At 42.9% G+C, this 20,331-nt stretch overlaps 2 protein-coding genes across 2 annotated transcripts; both read left to right on the forward strand.

Moving 5' to 3' along the window:
* Window positions 1-208: 208 nt before the first annotated feature.
* Window positions 209-16,155, forward strand: LOC139472290 (lysosomal proton-coupled steroid conjugate and bile acid symporter SLC46A3-like). The gene is made up of 2 exons (XM_071254723.1): window positions 209-356; window positions 12,367-16,155. Exon 2 carries the CDS (start codon window positions 12,391-12,393, stop codon window positions 13,873-13,875), a length of 1,485 nt encoding a protein of 494 aa, XP_071110824.1. The 5' UTR covers window positions 209-356; window positions 12,367-12,390; the 3' UTR covers window positions 13,876-16,155.
* Window positions 15,510-19,241, forward strand: LOC139472541 (otolin-1-like). The gene is made up of 2 exons (XM_071255013.1): window positions 15,510-16,123; window positions 19,142-19,241. Exons 1-2 carry the CDS (start codon window positions 15,510-15,512, stop codon window positions 19,239-19,241), a joined length of 714 nt encoding a protein of 237 aa, XP_071111114.1.
* Window positions 19,242-20,331: the final 1,090 nt, after the last annotated feature.

The following is a 20,331-nucleotide window of genomic DNA, read 5'->3' on the forward strand; positions in this document are numbered from 1 at the left end:
AATACAATCACGCTCACTGTCTTTTATATTGAACTGACATCATCGTACCGGGCAGAACAGGTTTCTGAATAATTACCGTTTCGCCCAAACACATGCTTCAACGTGAATGCGCACTCAAAAAGCCAAACAATGGATCGATAATCGAGACGATTTAAAGCCATGGGTGTGTATGACTCTAGTGGCTGTGGCTTCCCCCTGTCATATGGGTTGGAGAACTTTCGCTTACGTGAAAAGTTACTGTTGGTAATGACGAGATATACCATTCCTGTGGAGAATGCTCTTGTGTGCAGTCGCCAGCCGTCCCGTGGAGCTAAAGTGAACTCCGGATAAGGTTTATCATTTCTACAGTTAAACAGGTAAGTTTCAAAACGGTCTATGTTCAGACACAAGTTTATGCTTACAAAGGAGAAGTGCGGGGATGTTGACACGATATCGCAAATTGTATATCATCGTGTATGCATTGTTTGGCGTCATGGGGATCAATTAGAAATCTGCGTTCTGAAACGTACTTATTATCATTGGCCCGCTGCCCTATACAGTTCATGCATGCGTAATGGAGGAGGATATCTCTTTTTTCTTCAAAATAAAATATATAGATCTTCCCGAATTTTGAAAAGTAATTGTGAATACAAATAAGAGATATATTCAGATGGATTGATATATTATATTTTGAAGAAAAAAAGTGTGTCTGTGTGGGGTGTGTGTGTGGGGTGTGTGTGTGTGTGTGTCTGTGTGGTGTGTGTGTGTGTGTGTGTGTCTGTGTTGGGGGTGTGTGTGTGTGTTTCAACAACATGTGTTCCGAGAACCCTCACTGGATAAAGCGATTATTTGTCTTATATACCAAAGGGGCGGATGGTTTGTTCATGGGGCATGTCGGGTGTTCTTGTTCACGGGGCATGTCGGGTGTTCTTGTTCACGGGGCATGTCGGGTGTTCTTGTTCACGGGGCATGTCGGGTGTTCTTGTTCACGGGGCATGTCGGGTGTTCTTGTTCACGGGGCATGTCGGGTGTTCTTGTTCACGGGGCATGTCGGGTGTTTTTGTTCACTGGGCATGTCGGGTGTTCTTGTTCACGGGGCATGTCGGGTGTTCTTGTTCACGGGGCATGTCGGGTGTTCTTGTTCACGGGGCATGTCAGGTGTTTTTGTTCACGGGAGATACTGGGTGTTCTTGTTCACGGGGCATGTCGGGTGTTCTTGTTCACGGGGCATGTCGGGTGTTCTTGTTTAAGTATCATAACATTATTTGGCTTCTCTGGTGATACAAAGGTCACAACAAACTGAAAATGGACTACAAAAAAAACTCTTCACCGATTTCGCGTGTATCGTCTGGTTTTACGCCGCTTTCAGCACGATACCAACAATAAGTCGGCGGGGGATACCGACGCTAGAATGAAAAGTACAAACTTGATTCAACACTTTAATGTTTACTGAGTTGGTTGGTTGGCATGTTTCATTCATAGTGTCAATATAACAAATGTTACATGAGGAATATATGTTTGGTTGTGGCGATATTCAAGGTAGGAAGTTGCTGACAGTGTGGACTCTTTGACACTGACGATCTTGTTGCTGACAATCACATTACACGTCGCCAGACTGTGCAGTTGGAATCCAACTGTAGGGGACAAGGTTTCACCTGACACCAGAAATGGGCTTCACACATAGTTCCCATGTCGGGACTCGAACCCGGGTCTTCGGTGTGACGAGCGAACGCTTTAACCACTGGGTTACCCGACCGCCCCGTTGGCACGAAGTAATACCAGACCAACGGGTGTAGATATTTCAAGATTAAGCTGCAGTGTAATTCTCAGCGCCACAGTGTCTGACAAGTGTCAGTAAACAGTCACCTGGAGAGACATTATAGGTCTCATTTTGATAACTTCCGTCTTACTACAAGAGTAACAGCATTGCGTTTGGCACGAATGTATGCTCAATATCATGTTATCATTTGTCAATAAATCTTTTCTTTTTGATAAACCCATTACCATTATTTTATTGATGCTAGAGATAATAATTCTTCTAACAACCATGAATGGCGTTGTTTCAGGGAATATGTCTAAAATACTCGTTGTTAAATCAGGGAATATGTCTAAAATACTCGTTGTTAAATCAGGGAATATGTCTAAAATACTCGTTGTTAAATCAGGGAATATGTCTAAAATACTCGCTGTTAAATCAGGGAATATGTATAATCCCTAAAAATGTTACGGATCATGTAGATTCCCAAGGTGTATAAGACATAACATATATTACCTGCAAATTTCAGGAATATTACATATATATATTCTCCAACCTGTTTATTTTGTTCATGTGACAAGCGGGATACAGATTCAGCAATTTGTTTTAGAAATATGATGACCTTCCTTTACCAGTATGGACCAAAAAAATAAACAACAGCTCCCCTGGGTCGTATATTTGTTTTAATATATAAAACGTCGACGCAGAGAATGAAGCATTTCAAAGCCACACACTGATCCGGGGGGGAACACCTGTGAGCTCTGTAAGGAGTGTCGGGAACTGGATATGTGTATTTTTTAGAAACATTTTTCTCTCCAGAAAATGAATTTCTCCTCAGGCTTTACTCCAATTTTTTTTTAATTCTATTTTTTATTTTTACGAGTTATCCTGAAAAAATGGGCAAAAGATTTTATTCGGTCCCTTATTTCACAGAAACGATTAGTACTACTAATTCCCGACCAGCGCTGGGTCACAGCCAACCCTTTCTTTCAATGACAAAGGGTACTGCAGGTCGCACAGAAACTGCTCACCTGCTCATGAGAAACTCATTGTGTCAAGCTTAGAATCCTCGCGAGTGTGTCTTGAAATGTATTGCGCTCATTCTCAACATGTGGCATGGGTGACAGCTTCCCGTGGGAGGGGATGGCATGGGTGTCCCAGCGCTCGTCTAAGGCGCCGCGATTCGTTGTGCAGAGTTAGGTCCCTTGGATCTGTCAGAAACCTATGATTGTGGGTTCGAATCCCGGTTCGATTATGTTTCTAGGTTTGTCAGCACCATACCCGTGCTCGTGGGTTTCACTTAAGTGGGAAACGTCTGTGACCTGCATAACTTCGGGCTTTCCTCCCACATTAAGCTGACACGCCGTGATATAACTGGAAAGAGGTGTTAAACCAAACTCACTCACTCATGTGGAGTAGAGCCAGAATATCGTCACGGTATATCTGTATGAGTCACTGTAAAACTCACTCACTCACTCAGTGGAGCAGAGCCAGAATATCGTCACGGTATATCTGTATGAGTCACTGTAAAACTCACTCACTAACTCAGTGGAGTAGAGCCAGAATATCGTCACGGTATATCTGTATGAGTCACGGTATATCTGTATGAGTCACGGTATATCTGTATGAGCCACTGTAAAGTCCACCAGGGGGCACAACTGGATGTTCCAGTCATTGGCTCTGCAGTTCATCCAGCGCATTAATACGGCATAGCTACATTGTGTCAACGTGTAATCTCTGCATCTCTCTTGGCTTGCATTACTTAAGGCCTGCAACTGATATGCGGTGTAAAATTCGCTCACTCCACCCACCCACCCAAATTCCACTCACTCAATGACTCTATTGCAGTAAGTCGGTTCCCCAGTTTGATGTGGGACATTTATCACGTACAGCCTTTTTCCCTTCTCGAGTGACCTTTCCTCGGGCTAGCCATTCCTTGTGAATGTATTAGGGTACGAAAGTTCACACTCCAGCTTTTTATTATTGATTCACTAGACGTGGAAGCTTGGGATAAAAATGCTTATTTTCTGTTCCTTTCTAATGATGACGGAGTATATAGAAGGCATTCCTTACATTGTTCAGCTCAAGGATATATGAACTGCATCTTAAGCTGGTGGAGAAATTAATCTTGGAGGTACAAAAACTCCGTGCAAACACTGGTGTAAGCGTGAACGAGAAGGGAGACGGAAAAGTGATTCATTACGTGAATATTTCAGGTGAACAAGTGACTTGCCCTTGCATGTGTTTGTGACGGGTGTCACCAGTAGGGCAGGATGCGTCTCCCCATCAGCGACCGCGTGGTATCATCACAATGTGAAGGGGATCCTTGCTCAAATATAGTTGGAATCGTAAATCGTAAAGAACGTCACTTCATGAAAATACTTCAAGAAACTTTCCCATTAAAATATCAATACAATTTTCGATGTATCTCGTTTTTGACGCTATCAAAATGTAATGTTAACTGCCAAAACGGGACGCAGATATGGAGATAATGGATCGCCCAAACGCAGCTTAACAAACGTCCATGGTACAAATCCAGAATGCTTTCCAAGAAAATCAAAATTCATTTGCATTTCCTTGTGCCCTTTCTGATAAACGGCACCCCAATACGTGGATCCAGCTTTCTTGTATCGATACTAGCGCCATACCAAGACTAACGAAGAATTAGAGAAACCAGGCTGGAGGACGGCTGCATGATGGCCAGACTGCACGAATGGTTGTCAATGTTTTAATGTCCACGTCAGAACCATCGACAGATTACAGCAACGATACCAGGTCAGCAACACCATGCTCTCGTTCGAATGCCGTTGAGGTTAAAATGCTGTTTTCTTTAATGTCCCGTTGCCTTATGCCTAATTGTATTTGTCTCATACAGGAAATAAACTTTATGAACTATTTCTGGCAGCAGGGCGAACAGGGCAAACAGGGCAAACAGGGCATCTACTAATGGAGCGGAAGTACCAGTATATATATATATATACATTGGCGTCACAATGGCGGCAAATGCTGTGGCGGACGTTGAAGTGGCGTGCAACACTAGACTGCGATTCTGCGTATCCACTTTGGATACGTCCTATGGCGATGTTCCAATCGGCAGCGCTGAATCTCGGCATTTTCGAACTTGAAAAATGTTGACAATAGAATGAAAAATAGCCACTACCACGAATGGCATAAGATGCACGTGCATTTTGCTTTACTGTTTTCCTCCATGACATTTGTGAACAAGTGTGAAAACAATGCCGTTTAAGACATTGCAAATCGACAATGGCTGCGTTTTGACAAACCGTTTGTCGAATATCAGGCCGGCAACATTTTCCAATACCATATATCCACTTTATATACCAGATTTTTGGTGTAGTCAGGTTCAATCAACTACATACTACCTGTGCGTGTTTGACATTTCAACATGATTCAGTGATATTAAAAAACGAAATTGTGATGGTTAATTAATATTTCAATAGTCCATGATATCTAAAATGCATCGTTCTATTAGTAGAAATTGTAATATATGTGAGGGATTATTGATATCCAAAACATGATTTGGTGACATCACTAATTCATGAAAATAATGAATTAATGATAATAGATAGATGAATTACTAAAATAAGAAAATAGGGCATAAATAGTAAAACTGTACCCTTATATATATTTGATGATAATTAATAACATTAAACTAACCATCTTACTGTCACTCAAGACTAAGCACAGCTGGTTATTTAGGCCCGTGGTATAGATGGTTAAAAAAATCATTAAAAACCTTTTGACAGACAGCAAATATATTCATAAACATAAAACGTCAATGCAAGAAATTAACCAGACTTGATTATCCGCCGAAACAGATTTGTGAAAAGTATGTGAATGGAACACTGAAAAACAGTGGTGACACCAGGTGTTGGCTAAATGGTTACATAAATACTAAAACTCACCCAACCGGTAGCACCGGCAATTCACACAATTTGCATAAAAAGGTAAGTATTATTGCCTTAGCCGTAATCCTGCCATGCGATGGCGGTCTGCAAACAAACCAGAAAATACTGTTTTCAATGAAATTAATAAAATTGATATGTTAAATTTTAATTACATCAGCTGCATACACGTGCAGAGATTCTGCGGCTTTTAGCAAAAAAAACCCCCCGTTTAAGTATATATAAGGTAGAGAATTTATGGATATCAACTTCTTTATTATGAGGATCACAACGTTTCGGGGTACATACTGACTCCTTCTCCGGGTGAAATCCACCTGACGAAGAAGTAAGTATAAACTTCGAAACGTGTTCCCCATACACTGAGTTAGATGATAACAACCACCCCCGGGCATGTCTCCCTGCTTCATCACTAATCATGTAGCGGGCATGTCTCCCTGCTTCATCACCGCGCCCTTCATGTAGCGGGCATGTCTCCCTGCTTCATCACTAATCATGTAGCGGGCATGTCTCCCTGCTTCATCACCAATCATGTAGCGGGCATGTCTCCCTGCTTCATCACTAATCATGTAGCGGGCATGTCTCCCTGCTTCATCACCGCGCCCATCATGTAGCGGGCATGTCTCCCTGCTTCGTCACTAATCATGTAGCGGGCATGTCTCCCTGCTTCATCACCAATCATGTAGCGGGCATGTCTCCCTGCTTCATCACTAATCATGTAGCGGGCATGTCTCCCTGCTTCATCACCGCGCCCATCATGTAGCGGGCATGTCTCCCTGCTTCATCACTGCGCCCATCATGTAGCGGGCATGTCTCCCTGCTTCACCACTAATCATGTAGCGGGCATGTCTCCCTGCTTCATCACCAATCATGCAGCGGGCATGTCTCCCTGCTTCATCACTAATCATGTAGCGGGCATGTCTCCCTGCTTCATCACCGCGCCCATCATGTAGCGGGCATGTCTCCCTGCTTCATCACCGCGCCCATCATGTAGCGGGCATTGACAAAAGCTTGTGATATATGGTGAGAATAGTCAAGTCATTTCAGCCATATTTGAACTTCAACCAAATGACGGGTAATGTGAAAAACACGTGAATATGTTTGAAAGAAAGATTTCCCCCGCACTGTGCTGTACGCTCCGCGAGACTATTGCTTGTCAACCTACAATGTACGAGTTTCAGGGATTGCATATATTTGTATCGACTGATTGGCAGGGCGATGTCACGTGACGCTGGAGAGGAGACGACTGCGCAAATGCAGCGCTTCTATTTCTGATTCTCATCGACTGAAAATATTCAAATCAAATATGTCGAAAGCCGTCATTAACCTTAATAGACAAGAAAGCCAGGTTCGGCCGTAAACCGTCAATGGCAGAGTGAGAAGTAATCGATACGTTTACGTCATAGCTGTCCCTTGATTTCTGCCAGTTGTTTTACACGCACGTTCCTTTTGAGAAATAACTGTTGTTTTCTAAGAGTTGAAAATGAAATTTCAAAGTTTGAAGATTTTTCAGGAACAACACCTCATGACGTTCCAAGAATGAGTTAGTGCTGGAACAACGACTCAGTGCTGCTGCGGTGCCCGGGTCGTCTGTTTCCATGTGTAGCGAGACGAATATATACTAAAACGTGTTTTCTTTACTAAAAATCAGCAGAATGTCTGCATGTGTACACAGCTGACGTACGTAATTCAAAATTAACATATCGATTTTATTAGTTTCATCGAAATCAGGAAATGCACTAACGTGGTACTGGAATGTCTGGTTCATCGATCACTTCATCGTCTGGTTGGTTTGCAGGCCGCCGTCGTCTGGCAGGAGTTCTGCTGTGGCAATATATACTTATTTTGTAAGCAATATGTGTGAATTGCCGATGCTACCGGCAGGTATTTTGGTCATCTAGGTACCTATTTCGTATTTAAATATGCTTTTTTGAGTATTTATTTATTTAGTATTTGTTGGGGTATTTATCAATCCTTTAAATCGTGTCACCTGTAGGGTGTTCTCATCTGCCATGAAAGAGCGCTGACATTAACACTGACGCAACCGGAATCTGCCGTCGCTTTTGGAGTTCTGGAGTTCGTCAGGCTCTGCGTGTTTAAACTTTTCAACCAAACCCTCGAGGCGTGCGACCAACCTGTTGACAATTACAACCTTCATCAGTCATTACAAGGGTCAAACTATTGTGAGCAGCCTCCCACCAAGTGGGATCACAACTTTAACATCATTAGGTATGGTGTCGAACATTTGCCCAAATCGTCCAAAAGAGAAAAGGAACCTGTTGAATGTCTTTCTGAGTGGGTAAAGTCAATGCGAGAAGTCATTTGTAGGATGCACAAACTGAAAAAAGAGGAAAGAAATGGAAAAAAACCCATTCTGTCCAAGACAGCTGTCATCCGAAGTCTGGTTGTCCTACATGATCAGGTTGTAGATGTTCCCACTGACAAGGCTCAAATAACATCAGCTTTGTCTGTAAGCATCACTATTTTAATTCTTTGATCACAGAGTTTGATATAAGTGACATGTCAAATAATGTCACATATAAAGCCAGAATGTTCACTTATGAAGAAATTTGCCAAAACCACGCATCAGTACTATCAACTTTGACTTGACTATAAAACATTAAGACATGTCCATTCCTCTTTTGTACTGGATTGAAAGTTCCATAAAAATCCGTACAAAGAGAGTTTCCTGATATTCACAGAACATATTTAAGACAAATTGAATTTATATCAATGTGGATTTGCATAAAAAGGTACGAGGATTTGCTTGGTATTTCACAATCTCAGAAAAGAATCAAGTTCATTATGTCAATACATTTGATTTTTCAACTTTGTAGACCTCCAACCCACACAACATTCCTAAATCCACTGGGCTTGTCTCACCAAACGTGGTAACCATAGATAGAGCTGCATCTCCTTCTTCAGCGATCCAGGAAAATGTGTCAAAAATGAAAGCAAATGTCATCTGCAATTTACTGAGAAGACAACGTGTGAAATGCTGGACTTCCTCACTGATCAGGTCTATGTTAAAGTTTGGGATACGCTATTCAGGCATCCCCATTCTCACCACTTGTGCTTCCCTTCTTGCTGGCCGGTTTCTATCAGAATTTCTGCTTGGATTGGCAAAATCAAACCAAGGTAATTTGACCAAGAGGTTTAACTTAAGCATCAGGTATATCAATGATCTGATATCAAGTGACAAACCCTCTCCACAAGACTACGACAAGAGGGATGGCTTCCACTTTCCAGTAGTCCACGTTCCCTTGATATCGGGCAATATTCCAGCAGCTCCAGTCTGTGGTGTCTACATGTCACAACTTTGATGGACAATCAATAATGCTCGTTCCACCAATATTTCAAACAGCGTCATACGATTCATGCTCAAAAGTTACTTCATCCGAGTTACAACATCCCAGGCATCAGCAAAGCGTTCAAAACGTTTTATGATAGATGTAGAGGATATTTCTTAATTTGACGTATCAGTGGCAAGAACGGAGTTCGAGTTTCTTATTTTGTCCATAAACAAATGTTCAGTATTTTTTCAGCTGCCACCGGTGGGTCAGGATACTGTAACCTTTTTGCCAACAGTTATTCTCATCACTTTTTGACAGTTATTCATCAACACATTCTTGTTATATAATGGGACTATGGGCTGCTTAAAGCATATATTTTATATGATAATGAAAATCATGTTGCTTTTATTTCTCTGACTAAATTAACCTCGTCAAACAATAGCGATAACCATCCCATGTGTGGATTCAATTGATTCATACCATCGCAGATTGTCATTGTTTCTAATTACGAATGTCATGTCTTGAAAAATATTTTTCCAGTACATGTGCAGTTCCTTGTTGATAGAATGGAACTCGTTGTTGTATCCTAAATTGGTTGAACGGTCACCTTTTCTTCATTTCACGGGACCGCCTCCGTGGTCTGGTGGTAGAGTGTCCGTCCGGAGAGTGGAAGCTCCGGGGGTCGATCCCCAGCCGCGTCATACTAAAAAACGATAAAAGATGGTACTTATTGTTACCCTGCCTGGCGCTCGGCATTAAGGGGCTAAAAAAAGACTGTTCGGCTCGGAGTCAGTATACTATGTCTGAGTGATGTAGTCATGTTAAACTATGGCATGGCATCTCAGTGTGCTAGCACTATAATCGGCATCATTCCATACTAGTACAAGCAACCACACACACACACACACACACACACACACACACACACACACACACACACACACACACACACACACACACACACACACACACGTGCATACACGTTGCTATATAAATGCATTAATCTTGGACGCGACGTTGAACCCTATTTCACCTCAACCCACCCTTATTTCACAAATCTCTTTACATTATCGATAAGTGATGCGTTTTGGGTGCCACTCTCCACGTGCTGCAGCCCATCTAGGACATGATGATCGTCGCAAGTAGTTGATCGAACCCAGACGTTCCGCTCACCTTGTGGCTTGTAACGAGTGTGTACCCCAAAGTGTCTCTCCTAGGAAACTCACTCCAAACGTTACAAGCTTTGAGGTACCACTTTAATCCAAACTGTTGAAATAGTATCACCTCCTAAATGACGTCAAGGGGCCAAGTTGCCGCTACAGAGGGAGGATAAGTTAGAGAATGGCCTTGGTGGAGGTGTTGTCTGACCTGGGAGTTACCCGAGAACTCATTCTCTCATGCGAATACTTTTATACCTGTAGCGTCAGCACAGCGCGGTGTTCACAGCCAGCTTCCATGAGGGTTAAGGAGACTCGTCCATTCCCCCCTCCCCCATTTAATCCATGCGGGGGGCACGGGTGGCCCAGTCGTCTAAGGCGCCGCAATCGCTGTGCAGAGTTGCGTTCCTTGGGCACACCAGAAACATATGATTGTGGGTTCGAATCCCGGTTCGCCCCGATTATGTTTCTAGGTTTGTCAGCACCATACCCGTGCTCGGGTGGTAAACACCTAAGACCTGCATCATTTGGGCTTTCCTCCCACATTAAGCTGACACGCCGTGATATAACTGTAATACTGTTAAAAGTGGCGTTAAACACATCTCACTCACTCACTCACTAATCCATGCGCCCCCTGCCTTAACTGGACCAGTCCAGAGCATGATACGTCAGTGATGGTTCAGCAAACCTCTCTATTCCTTGCATGTCACAGTCAAATAGATACATAACTCACGGGTCTTTTTAGTATGAGAAATACTTAACGATTCTCATTTCCACCTTAAACGTTTTTTAAGAAACAAATACATCAAAATTGCTGAAATCTTGCGGTATATTATGCATAGATATACAAGTAATTTATTCCTTGGCAATCAACCCAAACAAATAACCCAATAACTTCTTTGAGGAAAATCCATTCCCCGAGTTCCTAAAACAGAAATATTGTTAAAGGTTTGGTGCGTCGCTGTCGTATAACTGTCACTTCTTGGTGCGACCAAGTCACTACTTTACTCACGTATGGGTGTGTCACCGTCATCTCCTGTTTAACGTTAGGGGATCGCATAAAATAATGATGTCATTCTGTACGTCATGACTTTATTACACGAAGTATGACATTCTGATTGGACAATACATGCCTGACAGGTGGCAGTCGCTTGTGGCGTCACTCGGCAGTCCTTAATTACAAATGGCGGACACCGACACCAAAGAGGGAGACGCCAAGCTGTGACATTTAATTATGTCATAGTACTTTCAGTGTGTGACGTTAGTGCGCCAACTGTGATGGACGATAAGGTTTGGCTTTAATCATTTAATCCTTACTTTATATTTCTTAATTTGATTAAGCTTATAAGTTATTTAAATATGTATGAACATAAAAGTATACTCGTTAAAGTAGAGGAATGACAATATCACAATTACAACATACCACAATAATTACAACAATATCATTTCATTGTTTGGTGTAATTTCACAACTTTTATCATTGGAACAAAGCCTCACACACGGAGAGGTGACAACAGTACATTTATGATGGTGTCGTTCTTGACGACAATCAAATACCGTTCGAATGGAACTTGAGTTGGAGGTGGATCAAGATTAATCGTTATGTTTTAGACAGTTTATAACTGACAAACAATGTGCTGACGCCATCAACAAAATGGATACCTTGAGATTGCTGACTGTTTCCTCCTGGCGATTTGAACATTTCGCATTCACTGTTTGAGGATCAAATCTAGCTGTGTTAAGTGTGTTTGATGGTCTATTTCCTGAAATTATTTTGGATATTTTTTGTGCTGTAAATCAGTGTGACGCATGTGGAATTTATGTGACACTAACTATTTACAGTGTGGTTGTTCTTGTTATCTGCATGTTTTCAGTAAGTGGAACATTGTCATTACTTTTAGATACGGCGAGTTCGCGTTCTGTAAGTCGTTTTGGCGTCCAGTTCCTGGCTAGTGTTCACATTTTGTATTTATTAAAACGTTGTCTCCAATATAAAGATGATCAAAGAAATCCATTAAGGTTTTCCTGTTCACGTGCATCCCGTGAAAAACGTGCCGTTTCCGGTCATCTGATATGCACACCGTCACGTACATGCAGTAATGTCCTTGCACGTCATGGACAGCTGCAGCAGTTATATATACCCTAATACAACAGTTGATATTGTTTAACTATATATTGTATAACTGTGCATTGTGTAACAACACTCTATTTAGATGAAAAATAATATGAAACTAACGACCTGGCTTTGTATATTTCAGATCTACAACCAGACGCCCACCACAATGATGATCGTCAGTTGGTGCTCATTTGGCACTTTCATGGCGGAAACCATTTTCTTCCTCTACAAGACGGGCGAGTCCATGTTGGACGCGACTATCCGCCCCTACATCGTGCAGGCAGTGTGTAAGCACATGTACCCCAGGAACACCACGGTGTGTACCGAGATCAGCCTGTTCCACCAGCACGAGGACAAGATTCAGAGCGAAGCGGCCTCTTATCTCATGTACTACCGGATCTTAGTGAACGTTCCCGCCATAGTTCTTGGGTTATTCTGTGGTGCCTGGAGTGACGAGTATGGCCGCAAAATCCCCATGATGATTCCAAGTCTTGGAAGTGTGTTTGCTGTGATTCTGTACCTGATCAGTGTTCAGTACCCTGACTACTCCCTAGTCCTGATCCTCACAGGTGCGTCAGTTCAGGGCATCTTTGGCAAAAGTTCTGTCATCACAATGGCCGTGAACAGTTACGCCGCTGACATTACGGACAAGGATCAACGTACAAGGAAGCTAGGAAAGCTCCTGGCCATGAACTTCTTTGGTTTGTTTGCTGGCTCCCTGTTGTCTGGGACACTCCAGGATACCACAAACATCCAGGTGACGCTCTGTGTGGTGTCGGTCTTCCATGCCTCGTCAGTCTTCACCACTGTCTTCTGTATGGAGGAGTCGGTGAAGACCACCGGAGACCCACACCGATCCTGCTCACTGTTTAACATCTCAGGAATCAAGGATTCACTGATGGTCCTCTTCAAGAAACGTAAAGACAACACCCGCTGCATCGTCGTCATCCTGTTCATCGCCACCATCATCAACCAGACGTGTAAGGTGGGCGAGATGGATGTTACTGTTCTTTTTGTTCAGAGGAGCCCTCTGTATTGGCCGGAGTCCTGGTATGGCTACCTCCTCTCTCTGGACTATGCTGTCATGGGAGTGTGCCTCCTCCTCTTCCTACCGGTTCTGTCTTCAGTCATGAAAATCCCGGATGTGTTCATTGTGATGATAGGTATAGGATGTAAGCTTGTGCGGTCTGTGTGGGCGGGCTTTTGCTCTGAGACGTGGATGGTGTATACTTCCGTGGTTATAGGAGCCCTGGCTGGAATGGTTACCTCTGCCCTCAGATCTCTCATGAGCAAACACGTGAGTGAGGACGAGCTTGGAAAAACCTTCTCACTTGTTGCGAGCGGAGAAACTGCCTCTAAGTTGATAGGAACGATTCTGTTCACAAATATATACGCCGCCTCTGTCTTCTTCTTCCCAGGTTTTGCTTATTTAGTGGAAGCCATGATATATTTCATCATGTTCTTAATGTTGATTTGGCTTCATAAAGAAATACAGCTATCTGGATCCTATAATCTACTTCTAGCATTTGCAGACAATCGAGAGAAATCGACAGACAAATCCTATAACTCAATGAACGAGGTAAAGCGGGAGGTGGATGAAATTGAGAGCGAACCGCAACATCCACAGCCATTACCAGCATGTACACCCTAAATATCAACTCCATAACACATGGTGCATCACAGAGTTACACAACCCATGTACAGTCAATATCAACTCCATAACACATGGTGCATCACAGAGTAACACAACCCATGTACAGTCAATATCAACTCCATAACACATGGTGCGTCACAGAGTTACACAACCCATGTACAGTCAATATCAACTCCATAACACATGGTGCATCACAGAGTTACACAACCCATGTACAGTCAATATCAACTCCATAACACATGGTGCATCACAGAGTTACACAACCCACGTACACTCAATATCAACTCCATAACACATGGTGCATCACAGTGTAACACAACCCACGTACAGTCAATATCAACTCCATAACACATGGTGCATCACAGAGTAAAACAACCCATGTACAGTCAATATCAACTCCATAACACATGGTGCATCACAGTGTAACACAACCCACGTACAGTCAATATCAACTCCATAACACATGGTGCATCACAGAGTTACACAACCCATGTACAGTCAATATCAACTCCATAACACATGGTGCATCACAGAGTTACACAACCCACGTACAGTCAATATCAACTCCATAACACATGGTGCATCACAGTGTAACACAACCCACGTACAGTCAATATCAACTCCATAACACATGGTGCATCACAGTGTAACACAACCCACGTACAGTCAATATCAACTCCATAACACATGGTGCATCACAGAGTAACACAACCCACGTACAGTCAATATCAACTCCATAACACATAGTGCATAACAGAGTAACACAACCCACGTACAGTCAATATCAACTCCATAACACATGGTGCGTCACAGAGTTACACAACCCATGTACAGTCAATATCAACTCCATAACACATGGTGCATCACAGTGTAACACAACCCACGTACAGTCAATATCAACTCCATAACACATGGTGCATCACAGAGTAACACAACCCACGTACAGTCAATATCAACTCCATAACACATAGTGCATAACAGAGTAACACAACCCACGTACAGTCAATATCAACTCCATAACACATGGTGCATCACAGAGTAAAACAACCCATGTACAGTCAATATCAACTACATAACAGTTTATCACACACTGCGATCAAATGCTATGTCTGGCCCCTTCTGTCAGAGATTTCTTAGGATAATGGAAAGGGTTCCTTGATAATATTTATTTGTCCCCAATTCTACATATTCCTATGGTGTTTGATGTTATTGCTTGGACACTTGAATTATCTTGACAAGACAGTATATGGTTACTCATTACAATTAACCTCCCCACAAAGCCGAAACCCCATATGTTGAGGGTGGTCTCTACAACCACTTAGAACAGAGAAACGATCAAACGTTGGTGCTGCTTCAGTCACATGCTTCATGTTGCATCTTTATGTGGCATATTGTGAATGATAGACCAAAATAGAAATACTTCGATTTCATCAGTAGTGTTTCTTCTAAAGAAGTGGCCAGTGTTGGACCACAGACTTCTTGCCTGGCAAACCTGTGGTCGGGTCTGTGGATTTGGTTCCCCGCGTGGTAGCCGCCACATTTGTCTCTGGAGTTTGGGGTATATGCGCAAATTTGGGGCTCGTAAAAAAATAGTTGGTTACCAAAGTTAAAGAAACAGGTCAAAGACTGATATGCTGAGGACTGCTTCCTTCTTACCAAGGCTCACTGTGGGGAGTCTAGGCTACAGAAGCAACAAGGTGTCTATGGGGAGTCTAGGCTACAGAAGCAACAATGTGTCTATGGGGAGTCTAGGCTTTAGAAGCAACAAGGTGTCTATGGGGAGTCTAGGCTACAGAAGCAACAAGGTGTCTATGGGGAGTCTAGGCTATAGAAGCAACAAGGTGTCTATGGGGAGTCTAGGCTATAGAAGCAACAAGGTGTCTATGGGGAGTCTAGGCTATAGAAGCAACAAGGTGTCTATGGGGAGTCTAGGCTACAGAAGCAACAAGGTGTCTATGGGGAGTCTAGGCTATAGAAGCAACAAGGTGCCTATGGGGAGTCTAGGCTACAGAAGCAACAAGGTGTCTATGGGGAGTCTAGGCTATAGAAGCAACAAGGTGTCTATGGGGAGTCTAGGCTACAGAAGCAACAAGGTGTCTATGGGGAGTCTAGGCTATAGAAGCAACAAGGTGTCTATGGGGAGTCTAGGCTATAGAAGCAACAAGGTTTCTATGGGGAGTCTAGGCTACAGAAGCAACAAGGTTTCTATGGGGAGTCTAGGCTACAGAAGCAACAAGGTTCCTATGTACGTCGTATGTGTTAATTGTTCGGGTGATCAGGCGCAGTGACTTGGTTGATAGTGTGTCATCGTGCGTGGACCGTTGCATACACAATCAATCACTGGTTTGTCAGGTTCAGACTCCATTATTCACAGGCCGTTGTGTTATACCTGGAATATTGCGACGTTGAACATCGAACAAACCTTAGTGATGTATTACACAGAATACATACACTCCCTTCACACAGAATACATAAACCCCCTTTACACAGAATACTTACACTCCCTTTACACAGAATACATAACTCCCTTTACACAGAATACATACTCTCCCTTTACACAGAATACATAAACCCCCTTTACACAGAATACATACACTCCCTTTACACAGAATACATACACTCCCTTTACACAGAATACATACACTCCCTTTACACAGACTACATACACTCCCTTTACACAGAATACATAAACCCCCTTTACACAGAATACATACACTCCCTTTACACAGAATACATACACTCCCTTTACACAGAATACATACTCTCCCTTTACACAGAATACATACACTCCCTTTACACAGAATACATACACCCCCTTTACACAGAATACATACACTTCCTTTACACAGAATACATACACTCCCTTTACAAAGAATACATACACTACCTTTACAAAGAATACATACACTCCCTTTACAAAGAATACATACACTTCCTTTACACAGAATACATACACTACCTTTACACAGAATACATACACTCCCTTTACAAAGAATACATACACTACCTTTACACAGAATACATACACTCCCTTTACACAGAATACATACACTCCCTTTACACAGAATACATACACTCCCTTCACACGGAATACATACACTGCCTTTACACAGAATACATACACTCCCTTTACACAGAATACATACACTACCTTTACACGGAATACATACACTGCCTTTACACTTCTTACGTCATTTCATTAGGAAATATGTATTCATCTACAGAAATGAGAATATGATACATGTTGGTTAAAACATGAACAAATATTCAAACCCAAGAGATATTAGATTGGTTCGAACCACAAACGAACATACTAGTACGTTGTGTGAATTGACGCTCATAAACGCATCACATGTGACGTCAAAGATTCATGAGTCGAAATGCACCTTTTGTCTCGTGCAGGATTAGCGTGTAAAGTGTGGAAATCACGTGCAGCATATCGTGAAATCTGGAGCAAGTCACAGAGTAACACTGGTTTGCCATGACATCATGAGCAAAACCTGTTCGAGGAAGAATTTCTTGAATCTGTTACTATAGTTCTGTCTATAATCACTCACTGTTACAGTCCTCGCTGATGTCAGTGTCATGAAACTATACGACTTCGTGACGCCAATCTAAATGTGTACGTGTATTTACAGTTCCGATCATCAATTGGTTTCGGTGGTGTTATGCGTATCTTTGAGCAGATTAAAGCTATTTTCAGCGCATCCTGACTTCTGTTTTGTCTTTCACGAATATTTCAACCGTGTTCTCGTGAATGTAATTTAATATGTCAATGATAGATTTAGGATGTCGTCCTGATGTGTATTGTAAACCTATGTCCAGCAGTGGGTGGAGTAGCCGTGTGCCCACAGCACTGACTCGTCAACACCCGGGCTCGATTCCCGCACGAGTACAGTACAGGAATCCAGTTGTGGTATTTACCGCCATTATAAACTATTGCTAGAAGCGATATCAACATCAACACCCAGCACAATTCAAAACAATTCACGCAAGTTACAACTTTTATGCGACAGTGAGGACACGCGACGCTTTCCATAACTTTTGGCAAAATAGAATTTCATGCGAAGCATTTGGTGTACCTAAACATAAATGGCTTGGGAACAAGAGGTATAAATATCCACAATATTCTTTACTCTGAAGTCTTACCGAGGTTTAGGAACCTGATGCAAAGTCAGCATTGGGCAGCACAGCGGTTCCTTGATGCCTTTAGTCCAGTGTTAAACAGTTCAAAACATAGAATGATCTCCATAAACTGCACCAAAACGGTCAGTCTAATTCATAACGTCGTCATGAAGAGTGAGTGAGTGAGTTGGGTTTAAGGCCGCTTTGAACATTATTCCAGTTATGTCACGACGTGTCAGCTTAATGTGTGAGGAAAGCCCGGGACGAGCACCGGTATAGTGCTGACAAACCTCGAAACACAATCAGGTCGAACCGGGATTCGAACCCACAATTATAGGTTTCTAGTGTGTCCAAGGGACGCAACTGTGCACAACGAATCGCGGCGCCTTAAACGACTGGGCCATCCGTGCCCCCTTCGTCGTGAAGAGAGAGAGCACTAATTCCTGAATAAAAGACATGCGGTCAGACGTACAAATTGTGCTATTTTCTTGGTGATATGTTTCTCTATGAATGTTTGCTCGGTTTGGCAAATCAAAAGAAGGCAATTTTAACTTTAGCTTCAGTTTTATCCATATCTGATATCGTTCAATGACCATCATATACTCAATTCCCTTCCACAGATTTACACACTGAACTGGAAATAAAGGCGACCAGTGAGACCGCCTCGTCTGTTTCGTAGTTAGATCTGTTTTGAAGATTCGGAGTGAGTGACCTCAGCTTTCCAATGGCCATCATGCCCTTGATGCCGAACCGTGTTCCTGTAGCTCCAGCTTATGGAGTCATACGACTCTTGCTCAAACGTTCCTTGATCAACGGGTCAACTCCCAGGGCCTCAGTGAAGCTTTCAGAAGTTTTATGGTAGACATGTGAAGGATATTTCCAAATTTGACGCATCAGTGACAAAAATGATGTCTGATGAAATTCCGTATTTTGACCATACGTATTATTGCAGGTTATCAATTGACTTGCGTTTGCATGTGTTTGTAATGGGTGCCATCACAGGATGGGGCAGGATCCTCTCACTTTTTCGAGAACACCTGGTTTCATCGCTTTTTGATAGCGATTTATAGACACATGCTTATGATATAGTCGGAATCGCACAATTTGTCACTTTTGTTTACAAGACTTCTGTTGTCAGATCGTGGCACTTTCTACAAGGTGTGAGGAAATCTGCTGCAACTGCCTCGGTAACACTGAAGTACAAGCAGGACGTGCACCTGCTGGAGCTGCCTCAGTAACATTGCAGTACAAGCATGACGAACACCTGCTGGAGCTGCCTCAGTAACACTGCAGTACAAGCAGGACGTGCACCTGCTGGAGCTGCCTCAGTAACATTGCAGTACAAGCATGACGAACACCTGCTGGAGCTGCCTCAGTAACATTGCAGTACAAGCATGACGAACACCTGCTGGAGCTGCCTCAGTAACACTGCAGTACAAGCAGGACGTGCACCTGCTGGAGCTGCCTCAGTAACATTGCAGTACAAGCATGACGAACACCTGCTGGAGCTGCCTCAGTAACACTGCAGTACAAGCATGACATGCACCTGCTGGAGCTGCCTCAGTAACACTGCAGTACAAGTATGACGTGCACCTGCTGGAGCTGCCTCAGTAACACTGCAGTACAAGCGGGACGAACACCTGCTGGAGCTGCCTCAGTAACACTGCAGTACAAGCATGACGAACACCTGCTGGAGCTGCCTCAGTAACACTGCAGTACAAGCATGACGAACACCTGCTGGAGCTGCCTCAGTAACACTGCAGTACAAGTATGACGTGTACCTGCTGGAGCTGCCTCAGTAACACTGCAGTACAAGTATGACGTGTACCTGCTCGAGCTGCCTCAGTAACACTGCAGTACAAGCAGGACGTGCACCTGCTGGAGCTGCCTCAGTAACACTGAAGTACAAGTATGACGTGCACCTGCTGGCATAATGATTTTGCTGACACAGTGCATGTTGTTCACACACCTGATAACCAGTGCTTTAATATATAGACGTTATCAAGGGAGTGTGTTTGGGGATGGTCAATATCCTGCATTAGGAATAAACATTGTATTTAGCGAGCCTTGGCGAGCACAGATATGGCTACTGATCCCGCTTGGCTAGGCCTCGTGCCCTCGCAAAATTGTGTCGAAATTTATATCTCAAAAGTTGCCAAAACTTATAAAATGCCTTATAGCTACGTCACAGTTAGACACTGATTTTCAGTATATTAGACTGTTCTTTTGATAATGAAAGCAATTATCTCTGTAGTTTATCCAGATTCCCGATGGTTAATTCTGACTCGATCGCCGAATGACGAGGGCGACGCCATGTTTGTTTATAAA

This window comes from Haliotis cracherodii, unplaced genomic scaffold (genome assembly GCF_022045235.1).
Source record: "Haliotis cracherodii isolate W230 unplaced genomic scaffold, xgHalCrac1.p SCAF_24, whole genome shotgun sequence".
Classification (NCBI taxonomy): domain Eukaryota; kingdom Metazoa; phylum Mollusca; class Gastropoda; order Lepetellida; family Haliotidae; genus Haliotis; species Haliotis cracherodii.